Consider the following 15291-nt stretch of genomic DNA (forward strand, 5'->3'; position numbering starts at 1 on the left):
GTACCTAGAATTAAGATTCCTGATTTTCGGTTCAAAGATCAGAAATCACTCACTCATCGCCGAGCAAATCTTTGCCGACTGGAGCTCGCAACCATTCGCGAGCGAAAACGACTCTCAGGCGACGGATAATAAAATTCGGATAATCGAATCACGAAAAAAAAAACCTTTTTTGTTGTCTTATTTTTGATTGTGAAGCTTAAGTATGACTAGAGGGTGACGATTCTCGAGAATCGATAGTGATTTTTTTTGTAAATACTTTCTACTTGTTGAAAAAGCTTTCTAAATCTGCTAGTACAAGTTCAGTTCAATGGTTTGGACTCATGACTGTACAGAATTTAAAGAACAGGTATGTATATAGGTATAGGTATGTATATAGGTATATAGATATAGGTATGCAAGATCGTATTTTTTTGCTGACAACTAAGATTCCTAAGCATTATTTGAATTTTTTTTCGTTCTGAAATTTTAATAAGTAGCAAAGGAATATTTACAGTTTCAAGGGAAATTTAACTGAGTAAGAACAGTAGGCGTTTCTTAACAATATAGAAAATGCCCGAGTTTTTTTTTTACTTAAATACCTAATAATTTATTTTCGAAACTCAAAATTACATGCCTCAAATTCTGCATATAATCTTGAAGGAAAGAAGTTTGCTTATGTTAAATACCTTGGTTTTAAATTTATGCACTGTAACTGCTAAATTTTTAATAGAAAATTTGTTATTTAGAAACTAATGAATCCGGACTTGCATTTCGTTTTCCGATTTGGATTCATTTTCATAGAAAAAAATAAAAAAAATATTAAAATTTAAATTACAACCCACGGTATTGACATTTGAATGAAAAAAGTGTTAAAAAATTCATTTTACATCTGCCCAGTTGTTTTGCAATCATTAGTTTTCAAAATATTTAAGTATTGACGAAAATTTTATTTTTTTTTGCGACAAATAACATTGGAATTGCATAAAAATTCAAAACATTTTTAAACAAGCCCAAACATGCTAAATATGATTATCAATGCAGAAAAATGCATTTTAGATTGTTTTCAGTTGGTTACATTTCTATTTTCATGGAAATTTTGAAGTTTTTTGAAAAAAAAAAAAAATGTTTTTGCCCACTGATTTTTGAGAACAATTTTGAAGGGGGTCCAAACAAGACTCTATTCAATTTTGGCAGCTCTCCATACAAAAAAAATCTTATTAAAATATTCAAAAATCTGTATTTTGAGAAATGCTTTTCTGAGAAATTAGTTGTTTTCGAAAAATGTAGCCATGGCTTAGGACTGCTCGGAAAAAATGTTATATTATGAAAAAATATCTATTTTTACTAAGTATATATGTATGCATTTTTTTTACTTTTTACAATTTTTGCCTATGCAAATATTTTCAATGTAAAAAGTCGAAAAAAATATATTGAAATTTGCCTCAGAAAATGCACTGCCCTAACATAGATGTGAACGTCATGTACCTAGAATTAAGATTCCTGATTTTCGGTTCAAAGATCAGAAATCACTCACTCATCGCCGAGCAAATCTTTGCCGACTGGAGCTCGCAACCATTCGCGAGCGAAAACGACTCTCAGGCGACGGATAATAAAATTCGGATAATCGAATCACGAAAAAAAAAACCTTTTTTGTTGTCTTATTTTTGATTGTGAAGCTTAAGTATGACTAGAGGGTGACGATTCTCGAGAATCGATAGTGATTTTTTTTGTAAATACTTTCTACTTGTTGAAAAAGCTTTCTAAATCTGCTAGTACAAGTTCAGTTCAATGGTTTGGACTCATGACTGTACAGAATTTAAAGAACAGGTATGTATATAGGTATAGGTATGTATATAGGTATATAGATATAGGTATGCAAGATCGTATTTTTTTGCTGACAACTAAGATTCCTAAGCATTATTTGAATTTTTTTTCGTTCTGAAATTTTAATAAGTAGCAAAGGAATATTTACAGTTTCAAGGGAAATTTAACTGAGTAAGAACAGTAGGCGTTTCTTAACAATATAGAAAATGCCCGAGTTTTTTTTTTACTTAAATACCTAATAATTTATTTTCGAAACTCAAAATTACATGCCTCAAATTCTGCATATAATCTTGAAGGAAAGAAGTTTGCTTATGTTAAATACCTTGGTTTTAAATTTATGCACTGTAACTGCTAAATTTTTAATAGAAAATTTGGCTCCATATCTAAGTGGTCGTGTTATCAATTTCAAATGTTAGGATTTTTTACAACTTTGATTTTAAACTTTCAGAATTTGCAAATCAAAGAAGCATTGATAAAATCGAACTTAAAAATAGCTTTATGTTTGTTTCTTGCTTGTGAAATTCAACTTTTCTTTTATCACTGATTGTATTTTTAATTTTTTTTGCCTCAATATTTATAAGTATCAAAATTCCCGGGAGTCTCGACCAAATTTCCAGGGAATCAAGGGGCACAAAAATGGCAAATTTTCGACCCCATTTTAGTCAAATTTGAGTTGCTTATTGCCTTTCAGCATATCAAATTTCTCAGTATTTCAGCACCGACATTTTGGCCTCCATCTTGGAATTAAAAATTCTAAATCACTTTAGAGCATGTTTGGGGACATATTCAAGCTCAACAAACAAAAGTAAGACAACAAAAAAAATCGTGATTTGATTGTTCAATGATTCGATTATCTGAAGTGAAATTTTTCTAAGCCCTTCGGAAAATTGAGTCTGGACTGTATTGAAAAATTGTAATTTTTAATTTAAAAGACAATCATATTCAAATTTGACTTAAATGGTGTCGCAGAACTCGAATTGGATGTTAAAAGCTAGAAAATTGAAAAACTTTTTTTTTTTTTTTGTAACATAAATCGATCCGGAGTCCCATACGGATAATAGAGGCTTAGGATAATAGAGTCTGTACTGTATATCAATATGAAGAAGGCATCAACCACCTTAAGGTGGATAAGGTAACGTTTTCAAATCAAATCCAAATGAATCCATATTCCTAAAACTAACCATTCATTTCAGGGGATGACGGAGTCAGAATGATTTCACGAATAAGACTCAGCCATGACTAATCAATCTCATATCGCACATTCGTTCGCAAAACTTCGTCCGAAATCCCCACACCTCCCAAGAAACCAACAAGCGCGTGTGACAAATTGGAGATTTCTTATGCTCCATTCGCTAATCACTACCACAGCTCTCTGGCGACTGACCCAGTAAACTCCGTTGACCGTTTGTGTTGTTTACATCACCGTCCACCCAACCCTATCCAAATCCAAACAGCGAGTTCCTGCTCGCGACGTCGTCGTCGACGGATCTTGCATCATCTATCTCTCGGTACCACCTCTACCACACTGCTTACTTATTACTCCTCTTGGACTAGTCGTGTCTTCCAACACGGATTTTAGTTCGGTTATGACAGTGTAGACAGTAAGAAATTGTTGAGAAGGTGGATTTTAGAAACATTTTTTAAAATTGATTAAAACAGTCTTTTCAACAAGTTATTGAGTTGAATTAGATAAAAATTCAGTTGATTTTTTCAACTGTGCCCAACTGATGACATGCAAAGTCAAACCGATCGGCGTCGTCGACGTCATCGTCTTCGGGCCCAAGATCCGTGGGTCGTCGTCGTGATATGAACCAGAGAGACTTCCATCATGCACACGCACGTTTATTTATAATTAGTTAGTCAGCCCCTAATATAGTATAATCACAACAATCTACAGCACTGACTGTGCCACGACTGCCAGCAACTACAATGCAGACTTGTTGTTACTCAACCGGGGTGTAATAAAGGAAAGTTCCAAGGGTTTCAGGACGGTAGCTTAAGGTTAAACCCGCCAACTTTTAAGTACATAATACAAACGGATGCAAGAGAAAAATGGCTAAAGTTGGACTTTCCACTCACCGTAAAACGGTAATTATAGTTCATTACGAACGGTTACTAAATGATTTGGCACGACTTGCAAGGTGGCACCACTAAAATGTAGGTTGGCGATTTCCGGGAATAACTTTAAGTATTTTTTTTAACTGTTCAAAAAGCATTTAAATATAAACAAAATTACAAAAAAAGTGTAACTTGTCAGTCCCAAAGAGTGAAAGATCGAGTTCGCTTTCATTGCGAGAAACTTCTTCACGATCCACCACAACAAAACATTCATCAATCCTCCAGCTGCTCAACCAACTTCCCCCCTCTCTCGCTCACCCTCCATCAGTCGGTCAGTTTAGTGAGAGAGGGCTGATATTTTGCAAACACAGCTCACTCATCGCGGTTGGCCGTGTGCGAAATGCTCGCGAAATCGACACTCAACAGCAGCAGCAGTCGGTGAGAGATCGAGCAGTGAGTTGGCTGAGGTGAGCTGAGTGAGATGTTTTGAAATGCGGCGGTTGTTGTGTTGGTGTGTGTGTTCTTGGGTTGCGTTGATAAACATGGATAAACCACTGAGTCAAACAGAAAGCAGTAGCGCTGAAGAGCTAGTCAGTGGTGGCAGATGAGTGATTTTACTTAGGAATGGTGTGGATCTGGACTTTTTTTTGAGATGGTCAAATAAACAAGTATAAACATTGAGTGTATCCCGCTTGATCCGATGGACATTGACATAATGTGTGAGGGGATACACTTAATGTTTACATTTGTATGTTCCACTTTATCAAAAAAAAAAAAAGTTATTTAATCCACCGTATGAGTTTGATGCCTTCCTCACATTATAAATAAAAATGTCCAACCTACAAAAATGTTCTCGAAATATAGCTTTCTTATACTCATAAATGGATAGGGTTGGCAGATCTTTAATCTTTTGGACTCGTTTGAATGATCCGGCCATCGTTTCCATCGGAATATCTTAGATCCGGCCTCTAAAAAGTGTATAAATAACACTTCAGTGCTCATAACTTTCGATAGGGTTGTCAGATCTTCGTTGTTTCAGCTCATTGGAAAGGAGCTCATTGGAAAGGGTTTTCAAATACTTTTCTAAAAATATACAACAAGTCGGGTTTTCTTACAAAAACCGACCTTTTTACAATCTTCTGAACACCAAAATCGTTTTTCAGCATAACTTAAACTTAAACTTTATATTATTGACTAGGGGCTTACGGGACCTCAGTCCGGAGATCGAGTGACCGATTCTTCGGCTCCTTTTCAAAAAAAATATCAGTTTTTTTCAGCGTTTTGGCTGTAGTAGCAAAATAAAAGAAGAAACCCCCCAATGTTATTACATATTTGGAAAGCTAATTGATTTTTCTACAAAGAAATATCATGCAGAATGAACCATATAGTACTTGTGCTTCCCCTGAAATAAAAATGTAGCGTGACGGGACAACATCGTAAAACTGGACTTTTAAAAGGCACACTACCAAAATCGCTACAGTTTTGCCAGTTTGTTTTTTAAAATTTTTTGCTCTTCTACACATTATCACAAATTAAAAAACGAATCTTTTGCTCCTTGAACTGAACGAATAGGTTGAAATTTGAGTTTTTGCCAGCCATTTCTTTTTGTGACGGGACAACGAAAGGAGCAGATTTATGAAAAAACTCCTCTCCCATTCAATGGCTTGCAGACCATATTTGGTCAATATTTTTGGCTTTTGAGGTAAGAAAAAGCATTTAAAGCACATTGCAATTATTGGATCAAAATAAAAATGAAATCTTTCATATTAAAAATCACATTGAAAATTGAAAAAAGTGACATTTTGGTGTAGCTTCGCTAAGAATCGGTCGAGTGATTTTTTTTGGGTGCACGGATTCACATCCAGACACACGCACAAACATTCGTTCAGAATTTGATTCTAAGTCGATAGGTATACGTCTACGAGGTGAAATCAAGAAGTTCATTTTTCTAGTGATTTTACAGACTTTCCTCAGTAAGGTGAGGTAGGCAAAGCTTACTTAATCCGGTGAGATACGCTTTCTCTATGATTTTATTTGCTTTTAAAGTTTAAAAGTAAAATTTGAGCCCACGTTATAATTTGCTTTTTTTTGTGAAGCTTTAGATGCTGCACACAGGGTGGTACGTCTCTTATAAAAATATATATTTATAAAATTTTCAAAAACCGATCGCGAAAATCGATTCTTCGAATAAATTTAAAAAACAAGTCTTCATATTGACTATAGTTTCGAGTTCTAAGTCCAAAAACACGGCAAAAAAATGTTAGCCATTTTTGTTGATTTTGTCCATTTCTATAAGACTTGATTCAGTCTCGAAAATATTTTTACCGGAAAGCTTGCCAAACTTTCAATAGGTTTGCCTTTGACCGAAATCTTGTTTTCTTAGTCTCAAATGAAAGCTTAGGATGGGGAAACGGGACCGAAAAAGACCTATTCGAGATCCCAACTAGACTATTTGATGAAACAACATCATCATCAAGCTCGAAGGATCCAACCGTCCAATCAAGGTGCACACCAACCAGATACGACGCCGTCGCGTCGCTAACGCAACATCGGCGGAAGTTCAACCTGGCACACTTCCGCTGGACATCCTGCTGGACAACTTCGAGATCGAGACGCAGCCACTGCCGAGCGGAAATTCACCGGTTCTACCTGGAGACGATCGACCTTTCCCGCGCCGTTCTGAACGAGACCGCAGAGCTCCGGATCGCTACACCCCGGGACTCTGGGCTTAAAGGGGGGAGATGTTGGGTTCCCACAGAACCACCAGCCGTTCCAACAATTTCGCGACTCGCTGTGCTCCTTGGTAGCACCCAGGTCGAGAGAGGCGCGATCGGAGATGCAATTGTACTTTTAGTTTTTCTGCGATCATTACTGTTAGTCGCTGTTAGAGAATAAACGTGTTCTATTTGTTAAGCTAAAGTCTAGTTTATTCTTGCGACTTTGTGGCCGCTCGTTTGGTTCGCGCCCCCGGGTACACAACAATGTTGAATATCAAACTTCATGAAATTGAAAGGTATGACAATCTACCGGTCGTAGGTGGCCGCTTGGGGACTCTTTCGGACTTTGGAAGAAACCCTATTATCCGACATATCAATCTTAATGAACTTGGATGATAGGATTTCTTTCCATGTTTGGAAAGTGTCCTCATTAGTATCCAGATCTGGCCAAGATGTGGCCAAGATAGATCAGAAAACAACGGCATGATAATATATTGTCATATAAGTCATATGTGAATGATCAAGATACATCAAGTTCTTTTGCAGTACATAACAGAGTTTTGGAGTTCCTTTCAGATGTCTGTTGCATCATAATCCATTTTGGAACAATTATTTCTTTAAACTACGAAGAGTAAGAAAAAATGAAAATAAAACTTGGTAAAAATGCAACGGAAAGTGGATAGAAGTAGAGAAACATTATATCCAGATCATTGGTTTTATGTCCTTCGAAGATGTGCTTAATCATCAGCTCCCCGATGGCCATAAATTGCTCCGCCTTATTACGGTAGGTCCAAAACCCCGTTATCATCTCCGCTCAGCAAGTGCAAATAAATCCGGCAGGGTAAAGAGATTTTCACCGGTGACTTTTTGCATCCGCGGTAATTGCCGGTATGGTTGTCGTCACAGTTCGCACACTTGACGTGCGACTTGGTTTGCTCTGTCCGCCTTTCGAGAGGTGTATTTCACCAAACTTTACGCAGTGGGGCTGCCGGTGGTAGTTCGAGCAATGGTGGCATTGCGCTACGTCCACCAGTTTACCCAAAAACCGTCCAACGCTTTAGTCCGCCGCAGGTCTTGGATTTTGACGGTGCCGCGGTAGAAGTACAACAGGCACAGGGTGTGCGTATCCGTGATTTTAGGCTAGAAACGGTGACAACAACATTCTGGCAACCCTGACCTTCCCGAAACCCTAAACAATAACAATCCCCTCTTTGAACGTACCTGTCTCCGAAACGCATGCTTATCCTTCTCGAGAAACTTGTCAATCTCTCGCGATTTGTACCGCTGCTCGAGTTCCTCCGGACTGACCCGAAGCCGCAGCAGATATCCGAACAGGTCCCCACAGCAGGACCGGGAGCAGGCCAGCTTCGATAAGGCACCCTCACCTGCTCCCCCTCCCCTTGCACTACCCCCACCCCCATCAACGTGCCTACTTCGGTTGTTTGCTGTCGCCATCTTTAAATCGCATCACAGCATCAACAACAACAACGACGACGACGACAACGGCGGCCACACCACCATCGCCGGGAAACTTTGACAATAACAAACACCAGCTTATTTTGTTTTGTTTTGCTTCTTTACACTCGGAAATATTTGCTCACTTGCTCACCCCCGTCTCACTTCTCACTGAGCGCTCGCGCTCTCACACTTTTCTATCACCAACCCCTTGCCGCTGTGTGTGTGTGTGCGTGTAATCCTTTGCTCTCACGCACACAACCGCATCGCCATCGCTCACACACAACAAAAAAACACACCCCGTCTTGTCGTCGCCTGCTTGTGTGTGGACGTGCTGGGAAACGTCACTCTCGCGAAAGGGGAAACACGTCGCGAAGGGAAATACGCACTTTTCCCTGGGAAAACCCACCGGAAGTGGCCAAATTTCGACCCAGATCAGCCTCGCAAACACTCACCCCCGCCTTTCGCACACTTTCGACCCGGAACGCGCCGGAAAACACGACAAATTTGGCCAATTTGGGTACGAGCGAACCGACGTCAAGCCCGACAATTTCAGCTCTTTCACGTAGACTAAACGGGCTCTCGCCAGCCGCGGACGACAGTAGCGCAGCAGTGAGAGCGAGTGAGCGCGAACGAGAGAGAGGGTGAGCCAGTGAGCAGGTTTCCCCGTTGCGTGTTGGGGCGTGAGTCAGAGGGCTGTGAGGGGTGAGAATGCGAGGGATGACTGGGTTGAGTTTGTTGTGTTGGTGTAGAGGTGGATTCTGTAGACGTTTTGAATGGAGCAGCGCGATTGTTTGAACCCTGAATTAGATTTCAGATTAGAAATTGTTTTATGATATATTATTTTTTTAAATATCTTATTTTTACAATTTTGTTTTGCTATTTCCAAGAAAAATATTTTTTATGGATTTTAGCATATTGGTGCGTTTTTATAAATTTCACCTCTTATAACTAGAAAAATATTTCAAAATCAGCGTCTAACAAAATGTAATTACAACTTGTTTATAATAAACCGTTTTTTACATTATAGTAAAAAGATGTAATTCGACTGACAGTAGTTTTTTGTAATGATTTTGGTTGCATTGAAAAATAAAAATATGAAAAAAAAATATGAAAACTACTGGACATGTGAAAAAAACAACGAGGAAAATTGTTTTTTTTTTTAAATTAAGCATTATAAACTAGATAAGGACATAAAAAAATATTTTCAAAGTTTTGTCTCTCAAAAATTTCAAAATTTCATTTCATTTACAATTTGATTTAAATTCGCATACAAATAATTAAAATTTTAGTTAATTTTATTTTTTAAATATTTTCTATGAATCTGAGATTTTTTAAAACTAATGATTGGAAACAGTACTGTTACATAATTAATTTTCCATGCATTTTTTCCATGGAAATGTTGAAATTCTTGATTTTATTTTTATTTATATTTTTTAAATATTGTTACCCCCCTTCCCTCTCAACCTCAGCCCTAACCCTGATATTATTGATTTTTTTCCAACAAAAGTTATAAAAAATTAACAATCATGAATTATATAGTTTTTCGTATCAAAAGATAAAATTAAAAAACGTAACTTAATTCACCTTTAGGTGGTTGGTGCCTTCCTCTCATTTATAGAATGATTACAATCCCCTAAAGTGTCCACATGGTTTATGGATCTCCCCTAACGTGATCGCAGCACCTGAGAGGTCCTAATAAAAATAAGTGACGAGTTAAAAAAACAGACTTCCTACAGACTGTTTGTCAAGATAATACAGACACCGCCTTTCAAGAAAATGGCATCCCTCTACAAGGCTTTTTTCGTGACGACCAGACGGGACCATTTGAGGTTATGTAAATTCAGACCATTTTTTAAACTGCTTGTTATCTTAGATAGGAAAGTCAGATCTTGAAAATTCTTAATCCACAAGAAAGGTCTTCTCATATGCTTTCTAAAAATATGTAACATGTGAGGGTTTCATGAAAAAACCACCCTTTTTACCATAATTTTAATTTAATATGAAACAGTTTTTTTTAACATAACTTTTTAAATACATGAGAAAACTGCATGAATTTAAATATCAACTTAGGGGACGTTAAGACAGATCGATTAAAACCATTCCGGCCAAAATCGGTTGAGCCTGTGACAAGATATTCCAGTGACATTGATTTGGTACACATGTCTACATACAGCCAAACACACAGACATTTGCTCAGCTGGTGATTCTGAGTCGATATGTACAAATGACGGTAGGTCTAGGAGGTCTAACTAAAAAGTTCGTTTTTCGAGTGATTTTATAGCCTTTCCTCAGTAAAGTGAGGAAGGCAAAAAACCTTTTGGAATGTTTCAAATCACATATTGAAAAAATGTAAATATTCACAATAAAATTTTAGAAGTTTAAACAATTTTTTGGTTTAATATTACCTTATTTTTTGTAACTTTATCTCAATGTTGACAGATTTTGTGTCAGAAAAATATGAAATATTACATCTTATCATGTGTAAGTTTACGTCGTATGTTTACGATAATTTTACTTGTTCTGATGTAAAATTTCATAAAAAGAGGTTATATTCAACAATACAATTTAAAAAAACAAAAAAATATAAAAATTTAAATTACAAGCCTAGGTTTCAACATTTTTATGAAAAAAAGTGTTTTAAAATGCATTTTACACGCGCCCAGTTGCTTTCTAATCAATAGTTTTCAAAATATCGATGTAACGTCGGAATTTTTTTTTTCGCGAAAAAAAAAGCTTTTCGGTGGATTGTACATTGGTATTTTATGAAAATTTTCAATGTTTTCAAAGGAGTTCAAACATGCTAAATATGATTATAAACGCAGGAAAATGCATTTAAACTGGTTTTCAGTTGATAAAAGTTTAATTTTCATTTAAATTTTGAAGTTTTTCGAAAAAAAATTTTTGCCCTCTGATTACGCAGGCCTACTTTAAAAAGGTAGGGGTGGGGGGGGGGGTAACATAAACTTTGAAAATTATTTGCAATGGCCTTAATTATGATTCACAACTATTCATATTATAAAAAAAATCCTTCACCGTTCAAACTACCCGAATTTCATACCAAGGAAAATTTCTTCAAGCATAATCCATTCTATGCTCACTCTCTCACTAAGCATAATCCACCTTCCCTCTCCACTATTCACTCCCACCCAAAAAGCAAAACTATCTCACTCCTCATTCTAATCTATGCTCTTTTCTCTCTCTCTTTTTGCTTCGCATAACTGGCTTATTCTGTTGTTGTTGTTTTCGTTGATATTTGCATGCTTAGGATTGTGTGCGTTCTGTGCAAAAAAGTTTATGCTCGTTGCTGTTGTTATTGTTGTTGTTTTTCTCTTCTCCCTTCTTCTACGAAACTGTGCATTATGCTGGTCTCAGAAAAAATGAAGCAAAACCCCGATGATCCTTCTTTTGCGTACATTTGGAAGACCTTTGAAAAAAGAGATCCCAAAAACATAAAACGGAGAAAGGGGCAAAAAATAGCTGCAAAACGTTTTTAACCGAACCGAGGATGAGTGCAAGCGCCTTTTATGTTTTTATGATCGATGTTTCGGGGTTATGCTTTTCAGGAATTGGCAATAAAGCTTCGGGAGAAATTTCTAGCTAAGTCGTCACGAAGTGGTTATGGCTTAGCTTTTCGGAAGGATTTGCATTTTTAATGTTACTTTTCTTATTTGAAATGAAAACAATTTGGAATATTTTTGCATTTATTATAAATAAAAAAAAGTGAAATTAAATTAACTTACCAGAAAGAACTTTTTACTACACTTTTGGGTGGATTGATATTTTTTAAACTGAAGATCATCCATACTTTTTAGCAAACTTAACCTTCGAAAGGTAGCCGAACCGTTTTCTAACCAGGTAAAATTTGCCTCTTCACCTCTTCGCTTTTTAAGGCTAATATTTTGTCCCCTCACCGGGGTTTGGCATTGTTTTACCCAGCAAAAAACAACACCACGTTCCAGCAATTACTTACCATTTGAGCTAATGAGGATTTTGCACCGTAAACCCCTTTTTACTGCTGCTGCCGCTGGCTGAGAGGACCTTCGGGGAAAATTATTCAAAAATCCTTCAAAACGCACCGTTTAATCGCTGTTGAGCTGTTTTGTCCGGGGCAAGCTCATTTACCGTGAGCTTCGGGATTATGTTTATGTTGCTCAAATAGTATGTTGAGAGCGTGTGGAGATGCACCAAATTAGGCGTTTTATAAAATTAAAAATGTGCAATACAAACGAGAAATAATAAATTGAATCACAAAAGCTTTTGTATTTTGTTTCCAAAAGACCAATCTTTATATAGTTAATTTTGTGTAATATTGAATGTTTGGACCTCTTGAAATATTAGTCTTGATTTAAAAAATAATAACATTGTTTTCTAAAAGATCGTTCTGGAAATTTCTGAAAAGTTGTCATTTGATGTCTCTTTTTCAGAATTTTTAATAAATAAAAATAGTGTTTTTTGCAAATCAAGATTTAGGGACAAAAAGTGAAATTAAAAACCACAAAAAAAATGTTCGTGGTCTGTGAAATTCAAGTTATTCAGCTGGATTATGTTGTCTATCAAATCACAGTCCAGACTCGATTATCTGAATGCCTTGGATAAATTATTGCCTTTTTTAAAAGGTCCTATAAACTATTGTCTTTCATATGTTTGTAGGACCTATTAAGAAAACTCTAGAATTTCTCTTCGGATAATCGAAAGTCATTTTTTCGAATGAGCAATTCTACACAGAAACTGGATTTTGTTTATATTGTTTTCATTGGCTCAAGCTTTTCGAGGGCCTTCCCTATGTTCAAAGAAGCCTTTTTGTGTAATTGGTTCACCCATATAAGGCTCCATATAATTATGGCAGCTGTTCATAGAAAATGGTTAGTGAGTATTTGAAAATCAGTACTTTTGTAGAAATTTTCTGAACAATTTGTTGTCTTCGGCAAAGTTGTAGGTATTAATAAGGACTATTCGAAAAAAAAATACGAAAAAAAATTAATTTTAACTTTTTTTTAATAACAGTCATCCCTCATATTCGGAACAGTTTACAGATCGGCCAATGTTCAAAAAATCATAGCAAATCGATAATTCAACTTAATGATTCGCTTTTACCTTCATTTGAAAGCTTTTCTTGCGATCTTTCGAGTGCTGTATCGAACAACTGCAAATTTAACTTTTATATCATTTTTTTGAAAAACTTTGACCCTTGAAATCTACAAATTCGGAACACTTTTTTCTTACGGAGTAAACAAACTTTGGTTCTCTCCATGAGTACATAATTTTTACAAAATAATGTCTTCACGCACTGAAACCAACGAAACTCAAGCTTAGTTATGTTTTATGAATGGTCTGATAACTTTTTTTGTGAAAATATCAGTAGAATTCAGGTGTTCCACAATTGTGGGAGGCACAATAACATCCCACAATTATGAAACAGGCAATTTCGAGGCAGTGTTTTGCTGCTCTGAATGAAATAGTCTTAAAATGAATAAAAAGTTCAAAAAGTACTACTTTTACTAGTGAAATAGCAAGAGAATGTCCAAATAAAGGTCCTTAAAAAAGTAGGGTCGACAGAAATGCTGCATTTGCCATGTTATTGACAAATTATCACAAAAGTGTTCCGAATTTGTGGGTGTTCCGAATATATGGGATGACTGTAACTTCTTTTCACAAAAAAAAAACTATTTCCCAAAATACATAAAAACGAAACTATTGGCACTACGCCCCCCGGGGCATGGCCTTCCTCTAACGTGGGATTTCTGCTCCAGCGCCTCTGACGAGACAGGAGAAACCGGGACCGACGTTTTACTTCACCATCCGATAGAAGCTCAGTGGATAAGGCGGGAATCGAACCCGCGTCTCATAGCATCATCGGGATCGGCAGCCGAAGCCGCTACCCCTGCGCCACGAGACCCAAAATACATATTTTTGTTAAATTTTTGATTCGTTTTGTGAGACTAACAACTGCAACTTTTTTTTGCAAAAATATTATATATTATTGTTTTGCGAAAGTAATGGTTTTGCTGTACGACAACATTATTCATTTACTGAGGCCATTGTTTTAAATTGATTTCATCCGGCCAGAACAAAATGACATACATACTTATTCAAAATTAATTAGATCAGTTGTGATTCATTTTTTACTTCAATGAGATCAAAAGTCAATAAACTCCTAAATTATTAAGCTCAAGTCAATGAATCATTTCACTTTTTATTAATATAACTATTTTAGACGTTAATTCCACCGAACTTGAATTTCACAAAATTTCTCATAAAAAGTTGCATCATCTGTAAAGATTTTTGTTGATTATTCTATCCAACACTGGATGATCTTATATGATTATCACCATTATTTCATATTAACCTTAATTGTAATGTATCTATGATTGCATGTATGGAAAGTTGAACTACACGTGCTGAACTTTGTACAGTCAGAAAAAAATAGCGAATATTATTTAGTTAAACTTCAGAAATGGAATCGTTCGGTCAAAAGCTGTTGCTATTGTCCTTGTTCGCATCTTTTACTGGATCAAACTCCTCGTTTGACCTTTCCGGTTATCTCGTGTCAGTGATAGAACATCTCGCGGAAGTGGTAGGCGGTACTGCGCGGTGCTTATTTTACGGACTCTCATCCAAAAATCCATTTGACAATGCATTAGATCGCGTGATCAGCTCACCAAGGTTAGATCTTGTGACGAAATACGTTTTAAGTGCGGAAAGTGCGCTCAACTATACCCAACTGCCAAAGAGACCGACTCTGGTTCTAGTTCACGGTGAGAACATTGCACCAATTTCCGAAAAAATCGTGCAAACTTTCACGATTTTTGATCCCAACACCAAAATTGTCGTGCTGACAAACACCCAAACGCCTGACTTTGGCGCGTTCATGGATATCCTGTCAAAATATTTATTGTTTGGGGACGTATCATATCTGGACGAAACTAATCAGCAAACATTCCAGCTTCGCATTGCCGAAAGTATATGGGAAAAATATTTGCCCAAATCCCACGAGTTGTTTCAAAATTCTATACGACATGACTTGCAGGGGGGTCCTATCACGTATTCAACTGAAGGTGTTTTGAAACCTAGCGCTCCTACGTATAAATGGGTGAATGAAACGAGAATTTTCAGCAATGCAACGATCGTGGAAGTTAAGCACCGGTGCCATAAGTACTCAGGCAAACTTGTTAATCATCCCGGATAAACGAAAACTATATGAATTCTAGTGCGGACCTTAAAACAACCTTATGAGTTATGGTCACCATTTGTAATA

General features: G+C 36.5%; 1 protein-coding gene across 1 annotated transcript in view; it reads right to left on the reverse strand.

Moving 5' to 3' along the window:
• The window catches only part of LOC6032174 (guanine nucleotide-binding protein subunit alpha homolog), a 36183-nt gene extending 27566 nt beyond the window's left edge, over window positions 1–8617 (reverse strand). The window contains exon 1 of the mRNA XM_001842767.2: window positions 7800–8617. Coding sequence (XP_001842819.2) covers window positions 7800–8033 — 234 coding nt within the window. The 5' untranslated portion in view covers window positions 8034–8617. The remainder of the gene's footprint in view (window positions 1–7799) is intronic.
• Between the last annotated feature and the right edge of the window lie 6674 nt (window positions 8618–15291).

Source organism: Culex quinquefasciatus, chromosome 2 (assembly GCF_015732765.1).
Source record: "Culex quinquefasciatus strain JHB chromosome 2, VPISU_Cqui_1.0_pri_paternal, whole genome shotgun sequence".
NCBI lineage: Eukaryota > Metazoa > Arthropoda > Insecta > Diptera > Culicidae > Culex > Culex quinquefasciatus.